The sequence below is a fragment of the Hippocampus comes genome, unplaced genomic scaffold, assembly GCF_001891065.2.
Source record: "Hippocampus comes isolate QL1 unplaced genomic scaffold, H_comes_QL1_v1.1 scaffold44, whole genome shotgun sequence".
Lineage (NCBI taxonomy): Eukaryota > Metazoa > Chordata > Actinopteri > Syngnathiformes > Syngnathidae > Hippocampus > Hippocampus comes.
In genome coordinates, this window is record NW_017805546.1 from 1,617,791 (window position 1) to 1,644,146 (window position 26,356).

Genomic DNA, 26,356 nt, shown 5'->3' on the forward strand with positions numbered 1-26,356 from the left:
CCTCACCCCCGCCCCCATTGCTCCACTGCAGCGAAAATGGGGAGGCTGCTGCTGTGAAGATGGATTGCCCAACTGGTGACACTGGTTCCCCCTCTGCCGGAGCCACTGTGGAGTGCTAACGCCATTAAGGCAATTAATCTTCAACAAAAGGGGCTCGCTGCCACCTCATGTAGGTGAGCAAGTTTGTGTGCAGGTGCAAACTCAAAGTCTGCTCAGATCATTTGCAAACGTTGCACAGACAGACTCTCCGTGTGCCAAGGGGAATGAAGACTCATCTTGTGAAATGTGGATGTAGTTTGTAGTCATTTGGGACAATTTCATTTGTTTCCCACCTATCGACACTGAAAAAAAACCCCAAATAAACCTTTGGTATTGGCTGTGTACAATAATATCATTTGGATCCAGTCATTTTATGAACTTGATATCCAATCTATTTTAAAAAATGTATCTTGATGCAGATGATGGTATTTCGCGCAGCCGCTTGACAAAATAAAATGGAGTCAATTCATGCCAGAGAAATGTAGTGACAGGCAGAAAAACGTAATCACTTTCCCATTGGATAGCAGAAGGTCCTTAATTGACCTGCGCATCCACTTTTTGTGACATTTGTGTTTGGCGGTGACACCGGTGAGATTTTTTTCCCCAAAATATTTGCTTTGGGTTGGGAAACACTGCTTCCGGGGAGAGAAAGCAAACGGTTGTGTTCAAAGAATCCTACGGCTTGTGTCGAGTGAGGCATTGACTGTCCCCCCACCACCCCCTCCCCCAAAAATGTTTATTTTAAAAACACAGATGCGTCTAATTTGAAAGAAACCGTATACTTCTCAACATCTAAAGAGCAGCAGGGAACGCAACAAACAAATCTGCCTGAAAGCTCCTCTGCAGAATATTTGTTTGCATTTATTTAGAACCTCGCTAGCTTTGAGAAGAAAGAATGCCGCTGTTGTTGCCATGGCAACCATCCAACTTAAGTGGTGAAAGATAAACTCCTATCCATCCATCCATCCATTTTCTCTCCCGCCTGTCGAGCATTGTTATCTCAGCGATATCAAGAGCTAGCACGCTCATTTAATCCTAAAATATGACGCTTTTGTTCTCTGCTTTAATGGTTGTTGGTAATACTATGAAATGAGGAAAAAGGGCAAAGAGAGTAAAATGCAAACACTTCATTTCTCACCAAATTAACAGGTGTCACCTTCCAGACAAATGCGGACTCTCTGTTAATATTATCCCAGTTGAAATAGTCACGATGCGCTGAGGTAGGAACGTGCAGCCAAGCCGTCACAGGTGAGTGGAGGGCATCAGAAGTAAAACCGCTGTGCAAATTTTCCATCACTTTGTTTGACAAGCAACAACACCGCTTTGGATGTATGCAAAGCCCGGCAAGACTCCGCGCTCACGCAGCACGGCTGTCCGAGTGGAGTCATGCTTGCGTGCTGACAGCAATCGGATGACCCCCGTGTGCAGCGAGGCACCCGAGCCGGACGTCAAACGAGAGAGCAGGTCACGTCTCCCCCGAGATTGAACGTGCGAGAACCTCATGATGGCTGAGTGTTATTTGTGAAACTTGGAATTCCATCAGAAGTTTAAAAAAACAAGTTTAACAAAAAAAAAAAAAAAGATCTCACCAGCCTCGCATCCCCATGAAGGTGAAAAGTACTTGATTAGCACTTTGGATTGAGTTAACAGATGGCCGCTTTGGCGGGGAAAAGGCCATTAAGCACAACTTCGGCCTCATGCTGCTTTTCCACTTTGCTGCTCTGCAAATGTGCTCACACGTCTGAGGACTGCATCACAATCTCCCCAGGATGACTGTACTTTTTGATGATTTCATGTTATTATTGCGCGAACAAATATATATATATAGATGTAGTTGTTCAAACCTGGGGTACTTGATCCTGATTCCCCTCTTTCAATGCCACCCAGAAAAAAACAAGAGAACCTCTTGACTGCCAGCCAATTTAGAGCATTCTGACCAATCTTTCAAGGCTCCGCACACAGAAACACAGAAACTCTCAGAAACTGTCAAATGAAAGATTTGACCCGCTTGAGTTTCTTTCTACCTAATTGCATTTTTTTAGTCATCAGTAATAGAACATCGGTTGGTTTCACCCAAATCATTGAGTCTGGACCCCCAAAAAAATGGAGAAAAAACTTTTTGTGGGGGAAAAAAAAATTGTGGTGTAAAAAAGTATGCACACAAGTGATTTTTTTTTTTTTTAATACCAAAAAATGTTGCTTGCGTGATGCCTCCAATCTGAGCAGTCATTTTCTTCTATGAAATACGAACGATAATGTGGATGGCAAAATAATCAAATTTACAATGAATCACCGGTGTCACAATTTAATCTTTGACAAAACGTAGAAACTATTCGCAGGCTATTTAATAGTAGTCGTATTTAGTAGTGTGTGCGCGCGCATGGGTGTTATGTGTGTGTGTGTGTGTGTGTGTGTGTGTGTGTGTACGTTACGTCATCGCGTCTACTTCTAAATTTAAATAATCTGCATCACCTTCTCTATCTTTTCTTTGTAGTAGGTTCAATGTAACATCCACTTTGATAAATCACAAGCTACTGGTCAAGGTCTAATTTCCGGAGGTCTGCCACATTCATACGCATCAAACATAGTTTTGATAAACGGCGACATCATCCAAAAGAGACCAAATGCTGAGATCGGCTGGCCATAGATTTTATTTTATTTTATTTTTTTACTCTCCTAATTGAATGATCAAACCAGTGTTGGGGAAGACTTTTGTCCACCCATTGCCAAAATAAAACATAGTTGATGGGAATTAATGTCGGCAGCACTCCTCATGAGGATTCCAGTTGATGCCATTTTAAATCAATCACGCTCAGAATTCATCAGAAATGTATTCCGTATTTTTTAAAATTATTTCTATTTGTTTAATGTTGTTTAATGTTGGTGGTGTGTAATGCAAATATCGGACCCTGAACACAAATATCGGAAAGGACCAGATAGTGACTAATTGAAGTTTGCGCTGAAAGTTGGGAGTGGCAATTTGCTGGGGCACGAGGATCCTGGATGTTCATGTGTGTGTATTTCAGCATTTTACATTATAGTCATGATAACAGGGTGTCAAAAATTAATTCCCTCCAGTAGAACTAATGACCTGTTTTTATCCTTATCCTCAGTGTAATGGTCTCAAAGGCACGTTTAAGCCCCAGTCACCCAAATTCCGAAATTTCATCATCCAATTTCAACCTCTCTGAGTGGAAACATCCATATAAATCCAGATGAACGATGGATAAGGGAAAATAGGTTAAATGCTTATTTGACTAAATTGGGTTTGGAACACTCTGCAAATTATGTTTCTTTTTTTTTGATCGGCTGGTGAGCATTCCAGGGCTTACCCGGCGCTCGCCTAGCTGAGAATATTGACTGTTGAGAAGCTGAACATTTCCAGGCTTTGGAAATCTTTTAATTAAACAAGGTCTCACAGACATTAAGCACAATTTAAAATCATTTTCAATTAATTATTTTTCAAATTATTCTTTTATTCATTGTTATTCGTTGTATGGTTCACTTTTTGTGGAACTTGTGCACTAAAAAAAAAAAATGGGAGCTTTGAATTTACCCAATTTGATTTCATCAGTCTGTTGCACGCAATCAAATGATCTGGATCCAGATGTGAAGCCCCCTTTGTCTTTCATGTTCAGTCGTTTTGCTCTTTAACACCTCGTCCAAAAGAATGCCCCCTGTGTGGGGTTGTCCACTTTTATGATTGTGGCGCGACAAGCCGCCAAAGTCTTTTCGCAGACACATTAAAGGACTCCAAATGGTTCCGTTGGGGGAGTTACGGCTCAGGTGGTGGAATGACTGTCTCGCTCGCAATTTGGGGAGAGAGTTGCTTGTGAGGCTGCGTGATCTGTGTGTGAACAAGCTGTTGACTTTCCTTCAGTGAAAGACGCAAGTGCCGTAAGGGTAAAATGTGCCACCTCAATCCATCCTATTTACCACGTTGCTTTCACCACCGAGCACCAATAAGACGGACGGCACCCTAGCGTGTAATTTCAGGCTGCATTTTTGGAACGGCATTGGTGCGAAACACAAACTGCTCTGATGCTGTCGCCGCCTTTGATTCGATGACTGCCATCGATAACGACTGGCGTCATCTTTTACCGACCGTCCACACTGTCACATTGCGCAAAAGCAAACCGACGTATGCGGCGACTTGTTAACGTGACATGCTTGGGCAGCGTCGTTTTTGCCGTCAAGATTTTAAAACAAACCAAAACAAAACTGTATCTCCATTTGAAAGACAGCGACGAGATGAACTGTGGCGAGGAAGAAAGAAGGTGTTCATTGTCACTTTGTTTTAATGAGCCAAGTGTGTCTGCACCCTTGGAATAATGAATGTAACGCTTTGAGCAGATGGCTGATAATAAATGGTTGGTAATAAAAGGTATACTTCCATGGAAACGAGTCTGATTGATGTGAGCGGGTCAAAATCTAGCGGCTAAATTGGCCATTAAATTACGATTGTGTTGGTTTTAATGTAAAAATGTGAATGCTGAGCGGCAAGGCGCATTGGGATGCTTTGGGGAAGCTTGTTGTCGTACTATATTGTACAAACCACTGGTTTGCGAACAGATCCATGATTGTACTTCCACTTAGTTTATGCCCGAGTTGCGGACAATATCAAATCGTAAAACGTAAAATATGTGGTGCTTTTATTTTGAAAGTTCTGCTTTTTATACGCACATGTGTGGACGCTTATAACAGCAATGTCGCGAGCATCAGCTATACTTGTGTCTCAAGTGTAGCAACGTTTTCGCTATATGTAGTGACTCTTTCGTATGTACGTATGAGGTATGTCATAACTGGTCTGTAGCATTTACCGTCACTGTCAACATCATACTTGCTGCATATCAATTTATTAGGGTGATCTGACGAGGAGCGGCTAATATGAGCGGGCGTTGGAGCAAAAAATTTTGCTAAAGCTAAAGTGCTAAAGGGTAAAAGATTTCATTTTAATAACTTTCTTGAAACGGTATCTTTCCAAAAATAATACATACCATTTCTACAATTTTGTCAAACCAGACAATCTGCTTTTTATAAAAACTATCCAGACAAAGTTGAGGTTGGCGTCTTGGCAGGTGTTCCAGGTTTTCATGTGTTCCCCTTCCAAAATTAATTGCCCACCCTGAGTCTAATACGTCATTTATGGTGTGTGTGTGTATACATGCAATGTTGTTTTTTGTTTTTTTGCGCCTGAATAAAAATGTAACTTGACATGCGTTTCTTCAGCAGTGACAGCAGGCACATTGAAGGAATACAGATGATGTTCAACATGACAACCAATGAAAATGTCAAGTCTCAGACATCCTGTCAGATGTCAGTCATTCCTTGATTTACTGTAAAATTCACAAAACGGGTATGTAAGCCGAATGCCGCCCCCAAAAAATAAAGTTGACACATTTTAGGATTTGGCGGCTGGACTGCCTTTTACAACGGCAAGGTCAATGGCCTTCAACTTGAAGGCTGCATCGTCGGCACGACGACTGGCGTTTGGGTCGAGTCGGTCTGAGTGCAAAAGTGCAAGGATTAGATTTAAAAACAGGATGACGCTTTGAAAAAGCAAAGCATTTCCTTGGGAAATAAATGCACAAATAAGCCACATCATTGTTTCACGGTACGGATTTCACGGTGTAGTATATTGCAGCATTCCGCTCCGAGCAAAAACTGAGTGTTACTTGGAGGCAAAAGTCTCGCTGTGTTTTCAGGGTAAAAAGTGTATCAGTTACCTTTGACTTGGTTGGAGCGCTTCACTGCCCTTCCTCCAAGAGATCACACCCCACGGAGACATCTTGGGTTTGCACTCAATGAGCATATCTCCGCCAACCTTGACCAACGTCTGGCTCCTCAATTGGTTGTGGGAGAAATCTGGTGCAACAGCTGAGGCACGAGGGCAAGACGTGTTATTTCATTTCTCATGCAGCGCATTAGTGATCTGCTTTCTCAACAATTTATCACATCAGCACACCGATTTTTTTTAAGCTCCATTTCCATTCGAGAGACTGCACCTTCTTTGGTGGCATTGTTTTTTTTTTACCCCCCCGAACTTTCTTTTTTGTGGTCACCGAGCTTTAACCAGGTTTGGATTTGTCCCTTCTCTCAGATGACAGATGTTCTGCTTTTTTCCTAAATCTATTTTCAGGCCCGATAACAGTAAAGCGTGTTACAGCGTCTCGGCCTTGAGATTGCGGTGACGGAACCGATATCAATTATTCCTGCAGAGGTTACGTCTTTCTTAAAGTTAAGGCCATAAAATGGAAAGAAAAAACACACCACCACCACCAACTTACAGTGGACATCACATACCTTGGTGCAAAACAGAAGAAGTGCAAATGTCCCAGTTTCCAAAATAAAAGAAACAATACACCCTGCTGTTCACAGTGGGCTTCCATTGAATAACAACGTGAGCGTTATTTTTGTCTTTTGGTTTTGAAAAAAAAAAAAACTCCATTGAAGAACAACGTGAACGTTATTTTAGTCTTTTGGTTTAAAAAAAAAAAAAAAAAAAAGCGGGCCCGTCAACAGCAGGGCACGTATACAAAAGCAAACCTTCACATTCACACCGGCTGTACGACTTACATTGAGAGTCTGAAGTCAACCTAACGGGCATATTGCGGGAACGGAAAGAAGAAGCTCCACAATCTGATGTGAATTTCAAAACCAAGACCTCTGATTGAGGGATTTCACCTTTAAATATAATATCTCAACTCGGCCTTGTGGTAAGTCGAAAGGGTTTGCGCAGTCTGACACCAGTCCTTGACATTTTGTTTTCAGCTACACCACTGCACTCTGTACACTGACTCCAATTATCCACATGGTCGGAACGGCCTTGTTGAGCCTGGCAGCCCCACGCCGGACGTTTGTCATATTCACATTCACGCGATTGACTTGATCAAATTGAACCAGCAAAAGTCACATGAAATCCGATATTATCAAGACGGCTCTCAAACAACACGGGGGAGACGGTCTGAAATCGGAAACAGAGTGCATTTCTGGACGCGTCTTTGCCGGCCTGTCAAATCTGTTGGAGGACTCGTTTCACACTTACAGTCTAATTGCTGCCACAGCAGACATACACGCATTGATGAAGGAGCGCCGCGCTACAACGTAATCACAAAAGTGCGCGGCTCTGGCCATACTCAACGATTTATCGCAAAGACTGAAAGAGGACGTGCAGTTTTTTTTTTTTTGTGTGTGCGCAAGAAGTAGCACCCTGACAGGCCTGCAAAATTTACCATCAATCAAGAGTAAAAAAAAAAACCCAACAACTTCAGGCTATATTATCTCTGTTTATACGTCTAAGTTGTTTTCGTATTGCTCATTCTTGCACGTTAGCATTTGGCATCGTCAGCCTACGTACGGATGCGCACGTCATTACCATGGCGACCCACGCAGACAAGTCCATATAGCCCGCTGATGTGCGTAAGCGTCAAATTACATCCGATCACTTGTAAATGACGTGAGTCGAGCTTCACGATGCGATCCCCAAAAATCTGACGTTCCTGCAGTCTGAACATATCGCCAACATGTCGGAAGGTTGCCGACCAATGACAGGAAGTGCAGAGTGACAAGCCTCACAGGTCAGATGAATTGCACTTGCAAACAGAGAAGCTCAGGTACGGTATATCGCTATCGGCGAGACAGTGTCCAATAACTGAGGGGGCAAAGGTCATCTGGTAAAATTGACCCAAGGAAGAGGATGGTGCAAAATGGAACGAACGCATGCACACGCGCACCCACAGCCACAATCGCACGATCTTACCTATAACTCGTAGTTCGGCGTTGGAGTAGACCTCGCCATACTTATTCCCGGCGACACACTGGTACATTCCCGTGTCCGACAGGGTCAGGCGACTGATTAGCAAAGCCCCGTTGCTCACCTGAACGCGCTCCTACGGACATAGACGCATGCCATTAATGCGCCGAGTCCCCACAGCTCATCTACATAAAAAAACAGCCGCGGGGCCAATGAATTATGCTCTGAAAATAACAGACGTTGCAATAAATCTCGGATTTCATCACTAATGAAGGGGAAGGCTTGGGTGGATGGAGGCAGGCTAGCAGAAAATGACCCTAATCAATCTGCATGTTTATGAGAGCGAAATAAAGCCAAGGCCTATTTATATCAGCGACTGCACCACAGGGCCCGTTTCCCCTCCAGCGGGAGGCGGATATCCATATCGGAACGTTGCTCATTTGCACCCTGCACTGCATTGTGGAAACTGGTGTACAGTGGACCCTCGCATGCTGCTCGCTGCTCCAGATTTACCTTTTGGGGAGGTGGGATGGGGGGGAATACATTTTTTGTGGAAAACTTATTGGTGGATCTGCCACTTACTCCATTTTTTTGTGTCAAAAACGAAAAAAAAAAAAAAAGAACTTTTTTCGCTCGCGTTACCATCCTGCACTGTGAAAATGATTTTTAAAATTCTTGACAAGTGCCGCCTCTATTTATTTTGATCTTTAAGGACCTTGGTTTTGTTTGTCTGCTCGCAGGACTTTTGCACTCACTCGGTGAAATATCAAAGAAGATTTTCATAAAAGACATGACTGGGCAGATGAAATAAAATCCTTGAAGGATCAACCTATGAATACTTGAACAGTTTTGATTTTGATTCCCCCCCCGTTACATTTTTCTGCTCATTTTTAGGGTTTGCCTAATGCTGCCCTTTAGTTTGGATCTTGAATTGGGGCTCACACAGACTGCAGGCTCTTAATTGGAGGGCTTTGTGAAGAGCTTCAACTCCTCTCAAGCAAAACAAGCAAACAGTAAGAATACAAAAAAGGTTGACTGAGTCACCGAAGGTCAATCAACTAATAAAATATTGGGAGAAAGAAAAGCTGTAATTTGATTTCTTAGAAGCGGTGTGCGGAGGCAAGACGAATTAGTATAAGACAGTCATGAAACGTAAGGCAGAGTCGCCTTCACTTGATGGCCAGTCTGCAGCAAAACCAAAAAGGAAAGAAGAAAAGCGACTCACTGATGTCATACTTTTCAAGGCAAGGAGAGTGTATGACGTTTGGGTTTTCCTTCGTCCGTGTAAGGTTGCTTGTTGCCTTAATCCTTACCTTGGTCAATTTTATTGATTATCAAGCATCTTTCCCTTTGCAAATAGCATTTTTATTCATTTGCCATTGAAAGAAACCATTCTCTTGTCTTCTTCAGAATTCATTTCTGTGTGCCGTACGGTGCGGTGCTGATGACGACGCCCCTTCTTGAGGGCAAACGCTTCAAATGCGATGAACAATTTTTTTTTTGGGGGGGGGGCGCGAGAAGCGTTCTAAACTTGCCGGCCATTGTTTGTGGTGCAGCGTACGAGGGGGCGGCGAGCTCGCTTTGACTGTGAGCGATCTTGCACAAACTCTGACCCTTCGCTCTCACTGTGCCTGCGCAAAGTAGATAACGGCGCACACAAATCACGGCGTGAAGGTTGCTGGAGCAGGCGTGCCTGCGTGTGCCAGCATCTTTCGTTTGTTTACGAAAAAGAAGATTGCTTTTTTTTTTTTCTTTTTTGTTCGCCTTATGATTTAGTACTTACACAAATCCGGGTATCCAGAGATCACAGATTTGGAGGATAAAAAAAAAAAAAAAGTGCTTTGCTCATTTGTAAGTTTTGCATTCCTGTAGTATCATTCGCAAATGGGTGTTGAATATACAAACCACGTCGGCCTACTTCACGTTTGTAAACCGTGACGATGATCCACTTTCTTGCAGTGGAAGAAAGACCGTGACAAATTTTCTCGCTTTTCGTCATCGGGACACGAGAGGGAAAAAATAAGCACGTAGCAAACTCGAACACGTAGTCGGGTTTGAACCTGACTTCAGCGCTGACGTGAGCGGCACTGATTTATTGATGGAAACGCGAGACAACAGTTGCGTCCATCCAAATGACAAACACTCGAGGAAAGATTTTCGGCTGAGGCAGAAAGCAAAATCTCTCATAAAGAGCAAATGGAGCATCCTCTGCCGTCTGCCTCTTCAGCTGTGTGTCACTGACCTTTCCCTGTTCCATTCATTGCACGTCTGCGGTTAATGGTGGCATTTCAAATAATGTAACACCTTGGCTGATAAATCCATTCAGCCGTGCAGCCTGAATAAAGTCATTTTGTGGCTATTTTGAAGGGGCTACTTCAAGGAACACTGGACTTTTTTTTTTCGTTCATGAAGATTTCTTTTTGTCTTTGCAGCAGTGAAGAGATTGTGTTTTTGCTGTAATGTCATTGAAATGATGGGGAATTTGAATGCACGTTTAATATTTTTAAGAGCGACGGCTATGAGAAAGAAATGGACTGGGCGGTGCCGAATCGGTCAAACACGTTGTTTTTTTAAGAGTACAGTACAGCAATATTGAAAGATTTTTGGAACTGTTTGAGAATCTTTTAGAAGGAGATTTTATGGACCAACGTTTTTTGGGGGTATTTTTGTGGTCGAATATATAGGAAAATTAGAACATGATCTTTTATCGTAAACGATATCATTATATCACCTGATCAAATATGGTGCACTTCATCGTATTTAATAGAAAACAATGAGCAATCTTCTTGTATTACAATCATAATCATTATTTGTTGAGACCGTTTGGACACAAAAAAAACAAATCATGGCTAATTTGACATTGAACTTATCGACACCCCAAAAAATTAATAATAATAAAATACGACTGTGGCTAATAAAAATACGCTGACAGATACGAGTGGATAGAATGTGTTTCCTCCCCCCTTAGAGATACGTCAAGAAGCTCGGTTATCCTGGAAGGACTCAAGGTAGAGCCGCTGCTCCTGCGCATCGAGCGGAGCCATTCGTGGCATCAGGCTACCCCTCCATCTCCACGATGCCTCCTTGCTGAGTCGCTTTGCAGTTTGGACGCCCAAGGGAACACCCGGAATTCAACGGAAAGATGAAATGAATGGATTTTGTCCGGCTTGGGATGGCCTCGGGATTCAACCGGGAAAAGCTGGGGCAAGCGGATCGGTGGGCCACTCCGCTCAGGCAGCTGCCTCCACAAAAAAAAAAGCGAGTATTTTCACATCGATCTCCATGACTGAATAAAGATGTCGCGGGCATCGTTTGCGCATGCCGTTGAGTATTCACCATCACCGCGAGCCGTTTTTATTAGACAGGCTTCGGTGCGCGTGTGGTGCCAGACTGGGTTCATTCCAACAACATGTATTACAATCCGGCGCTGATCAATATCCTCTGGTGTGTTTGTGTCGCCAGTTTTGCATAATGAAGCAGCTGTTTATTCATTAGGTACACGCCGCAGCCGAGAGCTCCTGCGGTTGATTTATGGATTGATTTGTAATGTAAAAAGCATGAAAGCGGGCCCTTTGTACGGTCTTCGCCCAGCAGCCCCGTTGGAGACATCTGCTGTTGTAAACGGAACCAAAATGACGTCCTCAGTTCGACAGTGACACACATTCTCGCATGGCTCACCTCTGCAGGCGCTAAGTTCTCTCCATTTTTCATCCACCTGTAGGAGGGCTTCGGCTTTCCCGTGGCTTTACATTCCCACGCCAAGGAGTCATCGATGAGCTTCTGGACATCTTGAGGTTTCTCAATGAGATGTGGCGGAGCTGGAAAAAAAAAAAACCAAACAAATGCGTGAACAATAGGCTAAAGAGTTTCAAGTCATGAACTACATTAGAGTGACAAGTTTGCAACAGCATGCACAGGACCGACAATTCCAAATCATTTTTGTAACGGATTTGATGACGTTTGCTTGGTTCGTTCAAATAAATAATGTAACCATTTTATGTCCAGTGTATATGTATCAGGGCCTGTTTGCGCCATAAAATGTAAATGATAGTGTCAAGAAAAGAGTTGCATTTTCCTGTCTATTGCAGGTAAGGCTTGTTAAGAAAGATGTGCACTCGTGGGAAGATAAAGCAAGTGCGACAAAGCTCTCGGTACGTACCAGATGGTGTGTAGGTCACGTTCCTATCACAATGGGGCCAGTGGCAAAAAAAGACGAATGGCGGACTGCACTTTTCCATTTCACAAAGCTCACCGAATGTCACTCTCAAGGACTGACCTTTTGGAGTTTTTTTTTTTTTTTTCTGGAGCCGTAAAAATCCTGCTCTAATTGGCTTCTATGTTCCAGTACTGTATTTATCTTTAAAAGATGCGCGGTTAAGGCAGAGAGACTTGTATTCACTCTATACACGCGCGTGGGCACACACACACACACACACACACACACACACACACACACACACACACACACACACACACACACACATGCGCGCACATACACACACACAGTGGATGGATCTGTGATCAAGTTGTGTGTGTGTGTGGGGGGGATTTACAGTAGTAATACAGAAAAAAAGCAAAAAAGACATTTCGCTGCTGCCGCGCCAGAGTGCCTGGACTATTTCCAATGAAGTCAAGCTGAATTCTGGCAGCATTTGAGAGTTCACAAAACCCAGTGAGCCCATCTTGTCCCGAGTCTTCTGAATCGGGCCGGACCAATCAGAGAGTAACAATGTGTTTGGGGGTGCCAAAAATTTTGCTCTGTTGACAATCAGCTTGATTCAAAACTCAATGTCATGTTCTTTAAGCTGGCCTGATCCGCATATTTACTTTGGAAAAAAACCCCAAAAAAAAAACGACAACTGTTACTCAACGGCATGATGCCATCTGTGCGAATCATGGAGATAACAGGACTCAGTTGGTCAAAGCAAGGCGCATGATGGCGACATTTGTCCCCGTCCTTTATCAAGGCAGATGGTTTGCCTTTGGCTCTGTTCGATATTTCCTAATTAGAGGGAGTTTTTCCCTGTCAACATCGCCTGGTGCTTGCTCACACAGGGTTCATTTGAACTCTTCAGTCGTGAGGCGTGAAGTTCTACATCTGCTTCATACGTAAAGCGCTTTGAGAAATTTACTGTTGCAAATTGGGACGAAATATTGTCGATATCTTCCGGAACTGGAGGGAAAGTACGCTGGCGCATTTCAGTTGCCGCTTCCCTATCCAAAAATTTTTATTTTATTTTTTTATTTGTTAATGGTTTCATTTCACCAGGACTAATAGGCATTCTGTGGCCAAAGCTGGAACCTGGACAGGCTTTCACTTGTCTCTGTTCCACTCTCCCCCTCCATTTGTCTATCATGGCCGTCCACTTCTCTTCAGTCGTGAGGCGTGAAGTTCTACATCTGCTTCATACGTAAAGCGCTCTGAGAAATTTACTGTTGCAAATTGGGACTAAATATTGTCGATATCTTCCGGAACTGGAGGGAGAGTACACTGGCGCATTTCAGTTGCCGCTTCCCTATCCAAAAATTTTTATTTTATTTTTTTATTTGTTAATGGTTTCATTTCACCAGGACTAATAGGCATTCTGTGGCCAAAGCTGGAACCTGGACAGGCTTTCACTTGTCTCTGTTCCACTCTCCCCCTCCATTTGTCTATCATGGCCGTCCTCCATTACCAGTTTTGGCCCCGTTTTCGGCTTCGGTTGTGCGCTACCCTGTAATACAGCTGTGCACCTCCTCCGGCTCAACTATTGGACACTTTCGGCTGCAAACATTTCCCTTTTCTCATCCCCAATGCGTCTACCGAGACTGGAAACTTGTCCATAATATTTCGCAAGGCTGGATGGCATCCTGCCTCAGTGTACACAGAATCCTTCACACCCTCGAATAATATATATATATATATATATATATATATATTCACCGATGTATTTTTTTTTTCCATATATGTGCATTTTAGGTCTGTGTTTGGGTGTGTGTGTACGTTTTGGCACATGCAGGTAATGCGGTGTGTGTGTTGACAAATAGTGGCCACTGTTTTTAGGTGACAACGTGAATGATTGTGAATGTTTTAATCATGAGCCAGCGTCGAGCACTCCCTTCATTTATTTCCCTCTCAGAGGCAGACTCACCCACTTTTGCAATTTGCTTGGATGAGCAAGATACACCTTATCGATTCCCCCATTGGCTTACACTGCTGACAAATGTCTCAAAAGCTTAATTCAAAGCAGGCTCAAAATAAGATTAGAGATTTTTATCACCAGGCCGCAGACAGTATGAGAGGAAGAGAAACAGAGGGAGACAAAAGACATCAAAATGAAAAAGGACCCGCGGCTCACTCCGACCAGCCACTGTGGATCATGGCGTGCTCCCAGGTTGTGCAAGGGAAAAAGGCCGGGGGCTTCCAGAAAAAGTGGTAAACAATGGTAAATTGCTTCATAGCCCAAATAAGTTCTTTCTGTGACAGCTCACACACTTGGACTTGGGGGGAGTAAAGAAAGAAAGATAGCAAGGAATTTGTGTCAACGTGACGATGGTTAAAAATAAATAAATACATATCCAGGCAAGAATATTGCTCCAAAGTACATGATGACATAAGAATCAAAACAATCGAAAATCGGTGCCTTACTTTTGGAAAAGCAATTTTATATGAGGTCAGAGCAAGTGGATTTTTCTTTTGGAAGAATATCCAAATGACTGACCACCCGACCACCACGAAGGTACCTTATTACCAAAGCCTCTATCTCAGTATACTGTACGCAACAACCGATGCACCTGCATGACGGACTAATGCGCGTGTGTGTGTGTGTGTGTGTGTGTGTGTGTGTGTGTGTGTGTGTGTGTGTGTGTGTGTGTATGTGTGGTTTACAACTTGAAAATGTATTTGTGGCATGTATGAGTTTATATTGACTTGACAGAGCCATCCTCCACATAATGTGGCAAACACAGGAAAATTCTGGCTCACTTTTGTTTGCTGACTGAATGTTTTCCTCATACTATATAGTCGTATTTTTAATCGACACGATTATACTGGACAACATGTTCATGTTTTTACATCTATAAGTGTTCATACTGTATTATACATTGTAGTTGGCGGCCATTTTATTGGAGATGGTTTCAACAAACTACCGCTATGATTGGTTCTGTCCCTGGAGGTACGTTGTCACGAGGTTCGACTGCATTTGGGCTCACCCCAAAATTTGCATTCCCCTCATTTTATGGAACACCGTCTTAAAGTTGGCCCTTTGCACAGGCCTCATCAACCCATGTGCTGCAGTCGATCTAAATAAGTTTATATAGCGCAACATACAATTTTACAAAAATTGTAAAAGTATTATTCCTGAATATTTATTTCACTTTCAACCACTCGACATGTTCAGTGGCATCAGTGAGACGGAGCCATCCTCCACATAATGCGGCAAACACAGAAAAATTCTGGCCCACTTTTGTTTGTTGACTGAATGTTTTCCTCATACTATATAGTCGTATTCATATGGGGTAACCCATGTGTTACAAACATCGTAGAAATTGCAGCACAAGGGTTAAGATCACACAAATGTGGCGTACCGATTCTTGGAGGAGGCAGAGAATGGCCACTTTACAGCATCTGGGGAGGTACTGTGTTGCCAATTCAAAACTTTTAACCGTAAAGTCGAAAATGCCTTTTGGCTTCGGCAGTGACACTTTGAATGAAATGCGTGTATCAAACTCAGTTTTGCCGTTCAACTCACATATGTATCTTCCTTAAAAAAATACATGAACTACCAAATATAAAGTAGCAAACTTTTTTGAACCCAATGTTTTTTTTTGGGGGGGGGAGGCTCTTCATCAAACATCTGAACTGAATAGGCGAGAGGGTTCAACCGCTGAACTAACCACAGCAATGAGTGAATCCACTGACCCCCTTCCTGTCATTCCAGATGCTTTGGGGAAGATTACGTCCCCGACATATGTGCCACTGGTCTATGTAGAGAGCATTTAATAGCTTTTATCTCCACTCAAGTTGGAAGAATGTCAATCATGATGCCATCTGGTGGAACCCAACACAAAGGTCGCCATCAAGGTCGGAGGCAAGGGCTCAGCTTCATCCACATAAACTCCTTTTAATCTGGATCAAAATATTAGAGGCATCATGACTGGCGGTCCTTAATCATTTTTGATGCGGCGTTAAAACGCACCTCTCTCTCTCTCACATGAGACACGGACTGTGTCGAGTGTTGGTGCCGCGCCGGCCATGCAGGACTGACAGATGAGGGGAATGGCGCGCACAGGGCTGTGGATAAGGTACGGACGCGCCGTCGGATCGGCGCAAGAACCTACCGTAAAAAGAAAGCTTTCCTTTGACGGTGTTCATTCCGCGGGAATTCTCAGCGACACACTCATAGGTGCCGGCGTCCTCCTGTTGGAAATATGGAATTTCCAGAACGGCACTTGCTTTCCTTATGTCCACTTTCCGGGGGAAAGGAACGCCGTCCACCTTTCTCCAGTTGACCGAAGGAACTGGGCTGGTGAGAAGAGACGCATGAATTGAAAGATGTTAAAAAAAAAAAAAAAAAAAATCCATTTTTTTTTCGTTAATGGAAACATTCATTCATGAATCAATTCATGCTCAAAAGTATGACATTGTTTCAGAGCCAAGAGCGTCGGTCGAAGCGGGTAAAGTAGGGCTGTCCGGACTTTTTCGTTTGAGGGCCGCGCGTACAGAAAAATGGAAATGTGAAAGGGCCACTTTTAAATTCGTCAGCTTGTTGAAACACGCTCAAGTAAAAAAAAAAAAAGCAAGGATATGTCATTTGTATTTTCTAGTTCAGTGGTCCCAAACGTTTTTAGTGTCACGAACCGGTTGAGACAAGCACATGCTGTTCGCAGAGGGCCGCCGAAAAAATGGATGGCCGCCGCAAATGGCCCAGGGCTGAAGTTCCACTGTGGTAGAGACATCCACAACTATTTCAAAAAGAATTCTCTTTTCACTGTATCTTAAAACATATTCAAATCCAGAGAAGGAATACATACAGCATGTGTCTGCTGTTTTGTTTCATATTCCACATCTATTGTTGTCATATTTTTAAGTGGCTTGTTTTCGGGATTTGTTGAGTAAAAATTAGCACGACAAAAAGTATATCATACAGTTAGCTTGCATGGCAAAAAAACCAAAATTGGAATTTATGTTGCAAAAAATGACTCAATTCAAATGTTCATTCATGTTTTTTTTTTTAAGCTTTCTAAATAGGACGAGACTATTACAGTTATCTCGACATTGCAAACTGAAAATGACAAGAAAGCCCCTCGGTATGACGGCATTTGATTGTAGACCCTGTCGTTGTTTTTTCATTTTCTCAACGGTTAAAAAAAAAAAAGAAAACAAGACCTCGATGCAACAGCCATCATTTTGTTGAAATAGAAGGCATTAAAGAACACAACCCCTTTAGCTTTTCGATGACATTCGGGGGGGATTAAAGTATCCTTGCTCACACTTAGCATGATATTCCCACAAAAGGTTTAAGGGCTTATAAAGTCTTTCGTTCCCTGCTGAATTTAAAAAACTGCAGGAAATATCCTCTGACCCCGGCGGGATAAATTCTGGCGTTTTAACTTTGATCATATGATCTCGCGCAGCAGTCTGGGATCCATTCGACCCTATTTTCAAAATGCTTTTACTCGCAGCCACGGCGTTCAGATGTTCCAACCTTGGCTCGAAATGCCTGAGAAATAGCAGTTAACACAGAAAGACAAACAAGCGCGAGACATTTGAGAAATGTTTTTCCTTTCATGTTGCAAAGAAAATGTCGAGCCTGATGCAGGTGTTGCCTTACTTGCCCAGCGCAAAGCATTCCAGCTTCACAGTGGATCCTTTGGCGACATGAACCATGTCGGGAAACTGGACTTCAATCTTTGGCTCATATTCACCCATAACACCTGCAGGGAGGTTGCAAATGTCATCGGTGTTGGTTAAACCTTTTTTTTTTTTTTGTTTTGAACACAAGAACATAATCTCAACTGTCAAGTCGTGATCGTTTCGGTGGTTTCTGAAAAACTCTTTTGTATGCCGCCTCTGTTTTCTGTATAATGAAATGTTCTTTGGTCTCCAACTGTGATCTGAGCAACAGAAACCCGCTTTGCTCACATCACTGACACAAAAAATCTCTTCCATTGAAAATAATGAGAACAACGAGACCAAAATACAACTCCTCAGCAGAGAGGTGGTTCAGCTTTGACAACTCAAGGACAATTTCAGCTTATGTATTTCCATGAGGCTCATCTCGTGCTGTTGTGAGCGTGTTCCCATTAAACCCCATGGGAGCTGCCAATATGTCTCCCAAGCATCCCGTTGACCGTGTGTGTGAAGAGGCTCTGCTGAATCAAAAATCTTCCGAATGTACACGGGAATATTTTGGGGACAAATATTAAAGAGTGTGCTGAGCAAGCGCATATTACCGTACCATCATTACGGAGCACAAGTGGGGTGAGTGGGCCCTGGACTCGACTCTTTGTGACCGGGTGGGTAATGACACAGGTGTAGTTGCCCACATCAGAGGGCTCGACTTTAGCGATGTAGAGATTCCCTGTCTCCTGCGAGATGAAGCGACGAGTGTCCTGCTCCACAAACGTTGGGTACTCATTGAAAATCCAGGAGAATTCAAGATCTGTAAAAATAAAGAAAATTTTTGGGGGTGATTTAGTGGCGAGAGCAGAATACAGAACATTACTTATAACACAAACTGTGTCCAATCAATTGTACATTCACTTTCACAATGTCACCTGTCGACAGCTCGCCAAAAATACATGAACAACACATGAAATTTGAGTGTGGGGTGCCTCAAGGGTCAATCTTAGGTTCAACACTTTTTAAATTATACTGTATGTGCTTGGGGAATCACAGATGTCTCAATGTTTTGTTTTCATATTTATTTATTTCTCTGTGTGTTTCTTTTGACCATGAGTCCTTTCAAAAATGTACTTGTTCTCAACACAAGCCGTTGAACACCTTGGTTCTGTATTTGCAGCTGTTACTAGGGTAGGTTTTACTTCCAAATGTAGATGTCACCCACTCCTCACCAACAGCTGTCTCCCTGGCAACTACCCTTCTTTGCTTCTCGAGCACGGTGAAATGCCATGGAATATGAAAGCACCCTGGTCTATGTGACGTTAATGAAGGCCCTGCACCATTTCGGTGTCATGAGAGTGACAAGCCAAGCACAGCAGGTAAAAATCATCCTATTCATTCAGCAAACAGACTAACTTCCAGTCTAAGAAAACTTTATTTGTCTTGATTTTTAAATTGTAGGATTTTCGGAAAAGCAAAACATTTGGGGAGGTGGTGGGGGGGGATGATAGCGGGCGTGATGGTCAGGACCTGCCTGGAAATACATCGGTCGTCCGAGATAATAGACATATTTTGATGAAATTCCCAATGACCATCCCACCTATGGACAGTAACATCTATCATAATCACTTATGAGTACCTCGCAGGCCGACATATGCTATGCCAGTGATGCACATTTACCATAATGTCGGTGCAACAACCTATGCCAACACCAGTATGTGTCACAAATGATATGTTAGCATCAGTTTCATTCAAAAAAGGCATGTTTTTAAGAAAAACAGAATAATGGCCAGCCATTTCAGGAACACGAACAAAAGCATGGCTGGAAACAGCCGCAATGAATCCTGACAGATGATTATCATTCATCAACGTGAATTTGTCAGCAATAACCGCGCTTAATGGTTCTCTTATTTACATGACTTTGACTTGCGGTCTCGTCACATTTACCTGTTGTCATTTCGCTATTCAACATCTTATGAATGCTTTGTACATGGTGCATAAAGTCTGAATACTTTAGCATAAAGAATGATCAGGACGCATCAAGTTAATGCAGTTTTCTGCACCATTCGGTGTCTGTGAGAAATGCAGCAGATCTGGTGATGTTAATTTAAGAGGGACATCGCACTTAATCCTAAGCATGCATCCATCCATCCATCCATCCATTTTCTGATCCGCTTCTCCTCACGAGGGTCGCAGGCGTGCTGGTGGCTATCCCAGCTGTCTTCGGGCAGTAGGCGCGGTACACCCGGAGCTGGTTGCCAGCCAATCACAGGGCACACATAGACCAACAACCTTTTGCGCTCACAACCCCACCTCGGGACAATTTCGAGTGTTCCATGAGCCTGCCATGCATGTTTTTGGAATGTGGGAGGAAACCGGAGTGTGTGTGTGTGTGTGTGTGTGTGTGTGTGTGTGTGTGTGTATGCATGCATGCAGTTTTCCCTAATTGGGTTGCCATGTTGTTGACTGCTATGTCCTATTTACCCTGTAGATCTTATTAACACCTTGCTGCTTTTTAGCGGGATAGGTATTCCACAAGCAGTTGGGTCGGTGCCCTTTTCCTTCGTCATCTCGCTAATGATTGAGCATTTAACGCAGCACGGTGCAACAGCTCAGGCGGCAAAAAGGGTACAACCATTGCACAGGAGGAAATGAAGCAGCTGATCCTCATCGTTTGGGCCTATAGGGATTAGGATTTGGTCGCAGTGCATGAGCAGAAGAACACGGAGTGATGATGAAGCAGATGTCCATTGGGATGAAAGAAACTTGAAGGCAAGATCATGTTGTGCGGGGATGTTTTTTTCTTTTTTCCTCTCCAGTGTGCTGGACTATGGTTGCACCTGCCCTTGCTCCCAAATGAATACACGGCACAACACGCACAGCACGATACCGTGAGGAGAAAAACAAGCTATGTCAAACATCAACTCGATTCAATACATTTTTTATCAACAGAATCAAACATTTTTCTTATTCAGTGCACCTCCCACTGATGTGTCAAACTGCATAGACAAAAAAAGATGAGCGAGGAAATCATGCCTTGTCTTTTCAGGCATTCTGGTAATGGTGATTATCTGAGCCAAGCACGAGTTGAACAGTAATAAAATTAAAGATTGTGATTTCAGTCTTGAGTGCTTCTCAGAGGTCTGTGAGTATTAAAAAATAGAGGTCAGAAGCACGATGTCCTCAACGTAGCTCCAAAGAAAATTCCTCCGAATAAAACATGTTTCACAAAATGGTGAGCAACTTCAAGAGAGAGGCCTTGAACAATCGGAGCCTGAACAAGCTGGAACTGACTTTCATCAAGGTGGGAGGCCCAGCTTTATTCCTGCTGCTTTCAACTTAACAGCCTTCTCTAAACATCATGGTGAGCAACTTCAAGAGTGAGGCCTTGACCAAGCTGGAGCTGACTTTCATCAAGGTGGGAGGCCCAGCTTTATTCCTGCTGCTTTCAACTTAACAGCCTTCTCTAAACGGTCTTCAACACAGAGCCTAAACTTGTGCACTAAAAGTTTTGAGACACTTATGACTGCCGTCTGCGGTCTGATTTCCAAAGTTGGACATTGTGAAACGAATGACAATTATGGCGACTTGCAACGCGACTTGATGTGTGTGTGCGCAAACATCGAGAGGAGCACCGCTGTGATTCCTCGGCGAAGCATGACGGAATGGCATACGTCCTGACTGCCGTCTGCGGTCTGATTTCCAAAGTTGTACATGTGAAACGAATGACAATTACGGCGACTTGCAACGCGACTTGATGTGTCCGTGCGCAAACATCGAGAGGAGCACCGCTGCGATTCCTCGGCGAAGCATGACGGAATGGCATACGTCCATGAAATTTGCTGGCATCGTTCTGCTGATTTCATGGCGACGGGAGATGCAAGGATGCTTTCTGCGGCCGCCACCAGGGGACGAGAAGAGAACGAGTTTGTTGTCGGAGACGACAGCTAACGTTCATGACTTTTGTGGCATTGATCGAATGAATGAACGACGCCATTTCTGAAGTGAAACCGAAAGGGAAAACTTCATATTAATAAAGAAAAGCGAGGCGGAGACACTCCTCTTACTCTGGAGAAGGGCTGAAAAGCTTTGGTGTGTTAGCGGGTACACGATTGTCATTTGGGCTCCCAGACTCCTCTGATCTACTGTCTCCTTTACAAGGCTGGACAGGATTTCAATGTACCGTGTTTATAAAGCCTCAGGTAGCGGCAAAAAAAAAAAAAGAAAAAAGAAAAAAAGAGAGACAGTATTTCACAAAGGAAGCAAAGTGATTTCAGTCTTGAGTGCTCCTCAAAGGTCTCCGAGCGTTATGAAATAGAGGTCAGAGGCATTACGTCCTCAACGCGAGTCAACGTAAAGTCACATTTGCGGTCCATTAATGCCTTCGAAAGAGACGGAGCCAGACGGACTCGCGCTTTGTTGCCACTGATCCACGGTGACAGCCAGAGGGGAAATCAGACTGCCACTGGATGAGGCGGACACCACCACATCAAATGTGCCTGCACAATGTATTGAAAACGCAAATCCAATTCATGGGAAGCATCACACCCTGACAAATATCAACGCGTTTGCACAAGGTGAAGTATAGAACCCCACCGAGGTCAGGCAAGAGTGATTCGGATCGGCACCGAAACACCTTTGGAGAGAGCAATCGTTGCCCAGTTTTGTCTTCTAAATTCTACAATGGCTCCCTGAGAATTTCAGAACCATTCAAACGAGCCAGACCGCTGCCAAAAGTCATGCTAGAGTGCAGGATTATTTTTTTTTCCCGGGTCTTCTTTGTAAATAAGAAATGTTTCTCAACCAATCGACCTGGTGAAATAAAGAGTCAATTAAATTAAAAGGTGGCTGGCACATGGGCCATTTAAACATACTGGCACGGTTTTAATCTCTTTAAATACACGATCTATCTGTGGGGAATCATATCGTAATTCATAAAATAGCTGAATGACGCCAACACAATTTCTCAAGTTTGTAATATTGACTTAAAAGGGAATCTTGCAGAGAAAACTGCCTCTTCGAGCCACAGTACATTTGGAATGTTATTTTATGTGTTCAAAGCTGTCAAGGTGCTGTTGCTATTTTCAAACGTGCACCGCAGGCGCATCTCTTCTGGGATGAAACATCCACAGGCCCTCGAGGATTTCTTTCTCTCGAAGCACAGACAGCCTGAGGAAATTACATGGGATTGAAGCCCAGCAAGTTGGATCCACACGTGTGTACGGTGTCATAGCCAAAGTGAAACAGGTGATACTTTTCCCTTTTTTTTTTTCTCCTTCCTTTCACGAGCAGAGAAGAAGCGCTTTGTATGTTTTCAACCCCATCGGTTTGCCTGTCATACCCCACACGCAAAAAAGAGCGCCACAGTGAAGTGTAAACTTAAAATAGGCTTTAAAGGAGATTTAGGAGGGCTGTCAATCACATGTCCCCTCTGGGAAATGAGTGCGCGCCCCACTCAGACTCCTCTGTGACCTTTTCATACATGATTAGGAACTCTAATCAACAGAGTGTCACTCCCTGGAAATTCAGCATCTCCCATTTCATGGCGCTGTCCTGTTGCCGGCTGCCTGTCACCATGCGAACTGTGCTGGATGATGTCAAAACGGAAAAGCCTCCAAAAGCGTGCGGGGGGTGGGGGGGAGTGACAGTGATGTGATATTTTTACATCCGGACAGGCATGGGAATATGACTGAAAAGGGATTGGGACGGATTGCAAAAATGTGTCATTTGATAATCAGAATGAATAATCCTTGGGTTGGGGGTCGGTAGGGTTAGAATGGTACATGTCGTGTTAATGATGAGTGGAACTTCTTGCTCTATGCATTTTATGGATGACAAAAGGCGTAAATTCACCGCTTGTCACTAGATTATTGTTTTGTCATTAGCAAAAAAAATATGAGCATTCAAGTCACTCGTCTGCTTGTGATGTTTTTGCTCCCCCCCGCCCACATCAAGCTCATTTTCTGCAGATGTTGGGCCAAGAGGCCAAATTTCATAAAACTCAGCAATGTTCTACTGCTGATTAGTCGAGAATGGTCAAGGTTGCAATGAAACTATTTTCATTTGGTGGATTCAACGTACAAGTAACCGTAAAGCACAATTTGCGGGCCTTGAAAAATCAGTCAAAATGGCTGGCACTCAGTGAGTGAAATACGGGTGCCTGGATAAAAAAATAAAATGCAACCGAGCAAAGTTGCTTGTGGGAGTGATGGCGTCTCAAACCACTGATTCAAATGTTTTTTCGGTGCTCAAGGGCCGCTGCGCTGCGTGTTTCAAAGATCTCCCGCCTCCAACATAGCCGATTCAAATGATCAGCATCGTAATCAAGCTTCTGCAAAGCGTGCTGATGAGCTGATTGTTTGAATGAGTGCTGAGTGTTAGAGGTCGGACAGCGGCGCTTGGGGGAGGGACTCGGGCACCCCTGGTTTAGAGGCTCAAAAAGGCCACGATGCAGAACAAAGTCTTGCTTTCATTTATATCAAGAGCAACTCGGCAGAAATGGATGAACAAGACCAAACGAGGACTTTGGTATTCCATTCACACACATTCATACAAGACGGCGAATAAGGCCGAAGAGCAGATGTGACTTCCTGCGCTGAGCAGGGAATACATTTGAATTCCCTTGAAATGGGTGGCACTCTGTCACCATCCCCACTCGTTTTCCATCTCTTTCTTCTGTCCGAACATGTCTTGCCGCATGGATGGGCACATGCTCCATCCAGAGGCCAAGACGGCTGTCTGCCATGCATAATGTGTCCTCTGAGACCTCCCTTCTGGCAGGTGGAAAGCCACGAGAGCCTTGGGCTTGCCACCACGACGGGAAGGTCTGAAAACATATGGTCCTGAATAGGGATGTGCAGAGGTTTCCCTTGAATGTGCCACTCATTCATGGGATGTGAGGAGAATGCAATGAGGGCTTTGAAAATGGCGGGGAGTGGGGTGTTGGTTGGCAGACTGGATATATGCTTTGAGTATTGTCATTTGCTGATGCCATTACACCCGAAAAAAAAAAAAAAAGCAGTTATCATGAAGCATTCTGAAACTATTGAGCGATTGCCAATTAAAACTCTCAACATGCGAAATGTGAACGCAGAGCTGGGGAAGAACGCTTTGACTTTGTTTAGCTCAATCGAACACAACAACGTTGGATTTTACCTCCAGAATGTGGCGGAGGGCCGCATAACAGAACCACTCCTTGACCTTCTCGGACTGAAACGGAACTTCGTCTGTGGGTTTTGAAGTTTTCCAGGTCTGAAAAGGACACAAAAAATAATCAAACATGAGGGACTTTTGAAAAGTATCAGAACAGTAACGAATGCTTCTGTTATTTTTGCACTCGACCCAAAACATTTTCGTTTGCCGGATACGAGACAAGAGATCAGCAACTGTCATTTCAGAGGACCGTATTAATTATGTAGAAACAACTTGGAAGATGACTATTATTAGTAGTAAGGAAATACAACTTCAATTTGTTGTTCAGATTTCACAACGTTCTCTTCTTCGTGCTTGTTTTGGGGAGGGTTATTCACTTTGTACAAACAAAAATGTTGTCAGCAAAAGAATCGGCGAGTAAGAATAAGTCGAGTAAAAGGACGTGCGATTTCTGACGTATGATGATGAGTTGAAGAATGATTTTCCACATACAATGTACATTGCAAAGACAAAGAATGGAAGTCAAACAACATGACTGTCCAGGTCATTTTTTTTTTTTTTAGCATTTTCAGGAAACAAAACCAACAAACAGCTGATTTGCATTCAAGTCAATTGCCTCCCAACACCCTAAAAGCGTCGTTGTGCAGAAGGTTGCACTTCATAGCGTCCGTCAATGTTTACTGACAGAAGGAACAGCGTAAGTTTTGTTAAAAAAGAAACAACTGGAAGAGTTTTAAAACCAAATCACATTTGAAATCCGTTGACTTTCCACGAAGAAAGTGCCTCAAAATGATTAATGGCCTTGCAACAAGTAAAAGTGATGTCCCATCGGAACCCATTAGTATCAGTTACTGCAAACCGCGTCTGACATGACAAATTATGTTCCAGATTAGGTTGATGATCACATTTTAGATGTAGATGCGTCACTCTCTCTCTCTCTCTTGAATTCTGTGTGTGTATGTATGTACATATAGATAATTGAAACCCTTTCCAATAAAATCGCCACCAACAACGATGTGTAATACAGTATGAATATATTTAGATGCAAAAACATGAACATGTAATACAGTATAATCACGTCGATGAAAAATACGTCAAGACAGTATGAAGAAAACGTTCGGACAGGAAATGAAATGCTCCTCTTCTCCAAATCACGATGTGCCGTGCCCTGAAGCCGTTTACGATCATCTTTGCATCTCTCGGCCTCAAACTCTGCCATGGTTTTGTTACCATTACGGATGATTATCAAAATGGTTGACTGCCAATTCGTAGTCTCGGCTGAGCTTGGTCTGGGAGACTCCCTTTTGTAAGTGAGAGACAATTTCAGCCTTCGCAAACAACGAGATTTGCTTCCGTTGACCAGACATATTTTCAGACCATGTGCTTAAAACCGCGCCGTGCTTCTGGAAGTACAACAATGAGTCCATCAGTGGTGCTGCTCAGCAACGGAGGGGAATCCCGCGCTGTACATTTTGTTCATAAGCAAGGTCGCGGCGGCAGGTAGCTTCCCACGATTCATTGTAACAAAGGCCTTTTCACTATTTCGTGGGGAAAATCTGGTTGCTATAAAAGGTGTTTTATAAATATAT

At 43.4% G+C, this 26,356-nt stretch overlaps 1 protein-coding gene across 3 annotated transcripts in view; it reads right to left on the minus strand.

Annotated features, from left to right (window-relative positions):
- LOC109521503 (contactin-4-like) overlaps positions 1 to 26,356 on the minus strand; it is an 85,587-nt gene that overhangs the window by 38,958 nt on the left and 20,273 nt on the right. For all 3 annotated transcript variants that reach the window (XM_019879337.1, XM_019879336.1, XM_019879335.1), the window contains exons 5-11: positions 24,771 to 24,866; positions 18,232 to 18,435; positions 17,605 to 17,707; positions 16,112 to 16,296; positions 11,471 to 11,610; positions 7,799 to 7,928; positions 5,766 to 5,916 (exon numbers count right to left, since the gene is read on the minus strand). In XM_019879337.1, coding sequence (XP_019734896.1) covers positions 5,766 to 5,916; positions 7,799 to 7,928; positions 11,471 to 11,610; positions 16,112 to 16,296; positions 17,605 to 17,707; positions 18,232 to 18,435; positions 24,771 to 24,866 — 1,009 coding nt within the window. The remainder of the gene's footprint in view (positions 1 to 5,765; positions 5,917 to 7,798; positions 7,929 to 11,470; positions 11,611 to 16,111; positions 16,297 to 17,604; positions 17,708 to 18,231; positions 18,436 to 24,770; positions 24,867 to 26,356) is intronic.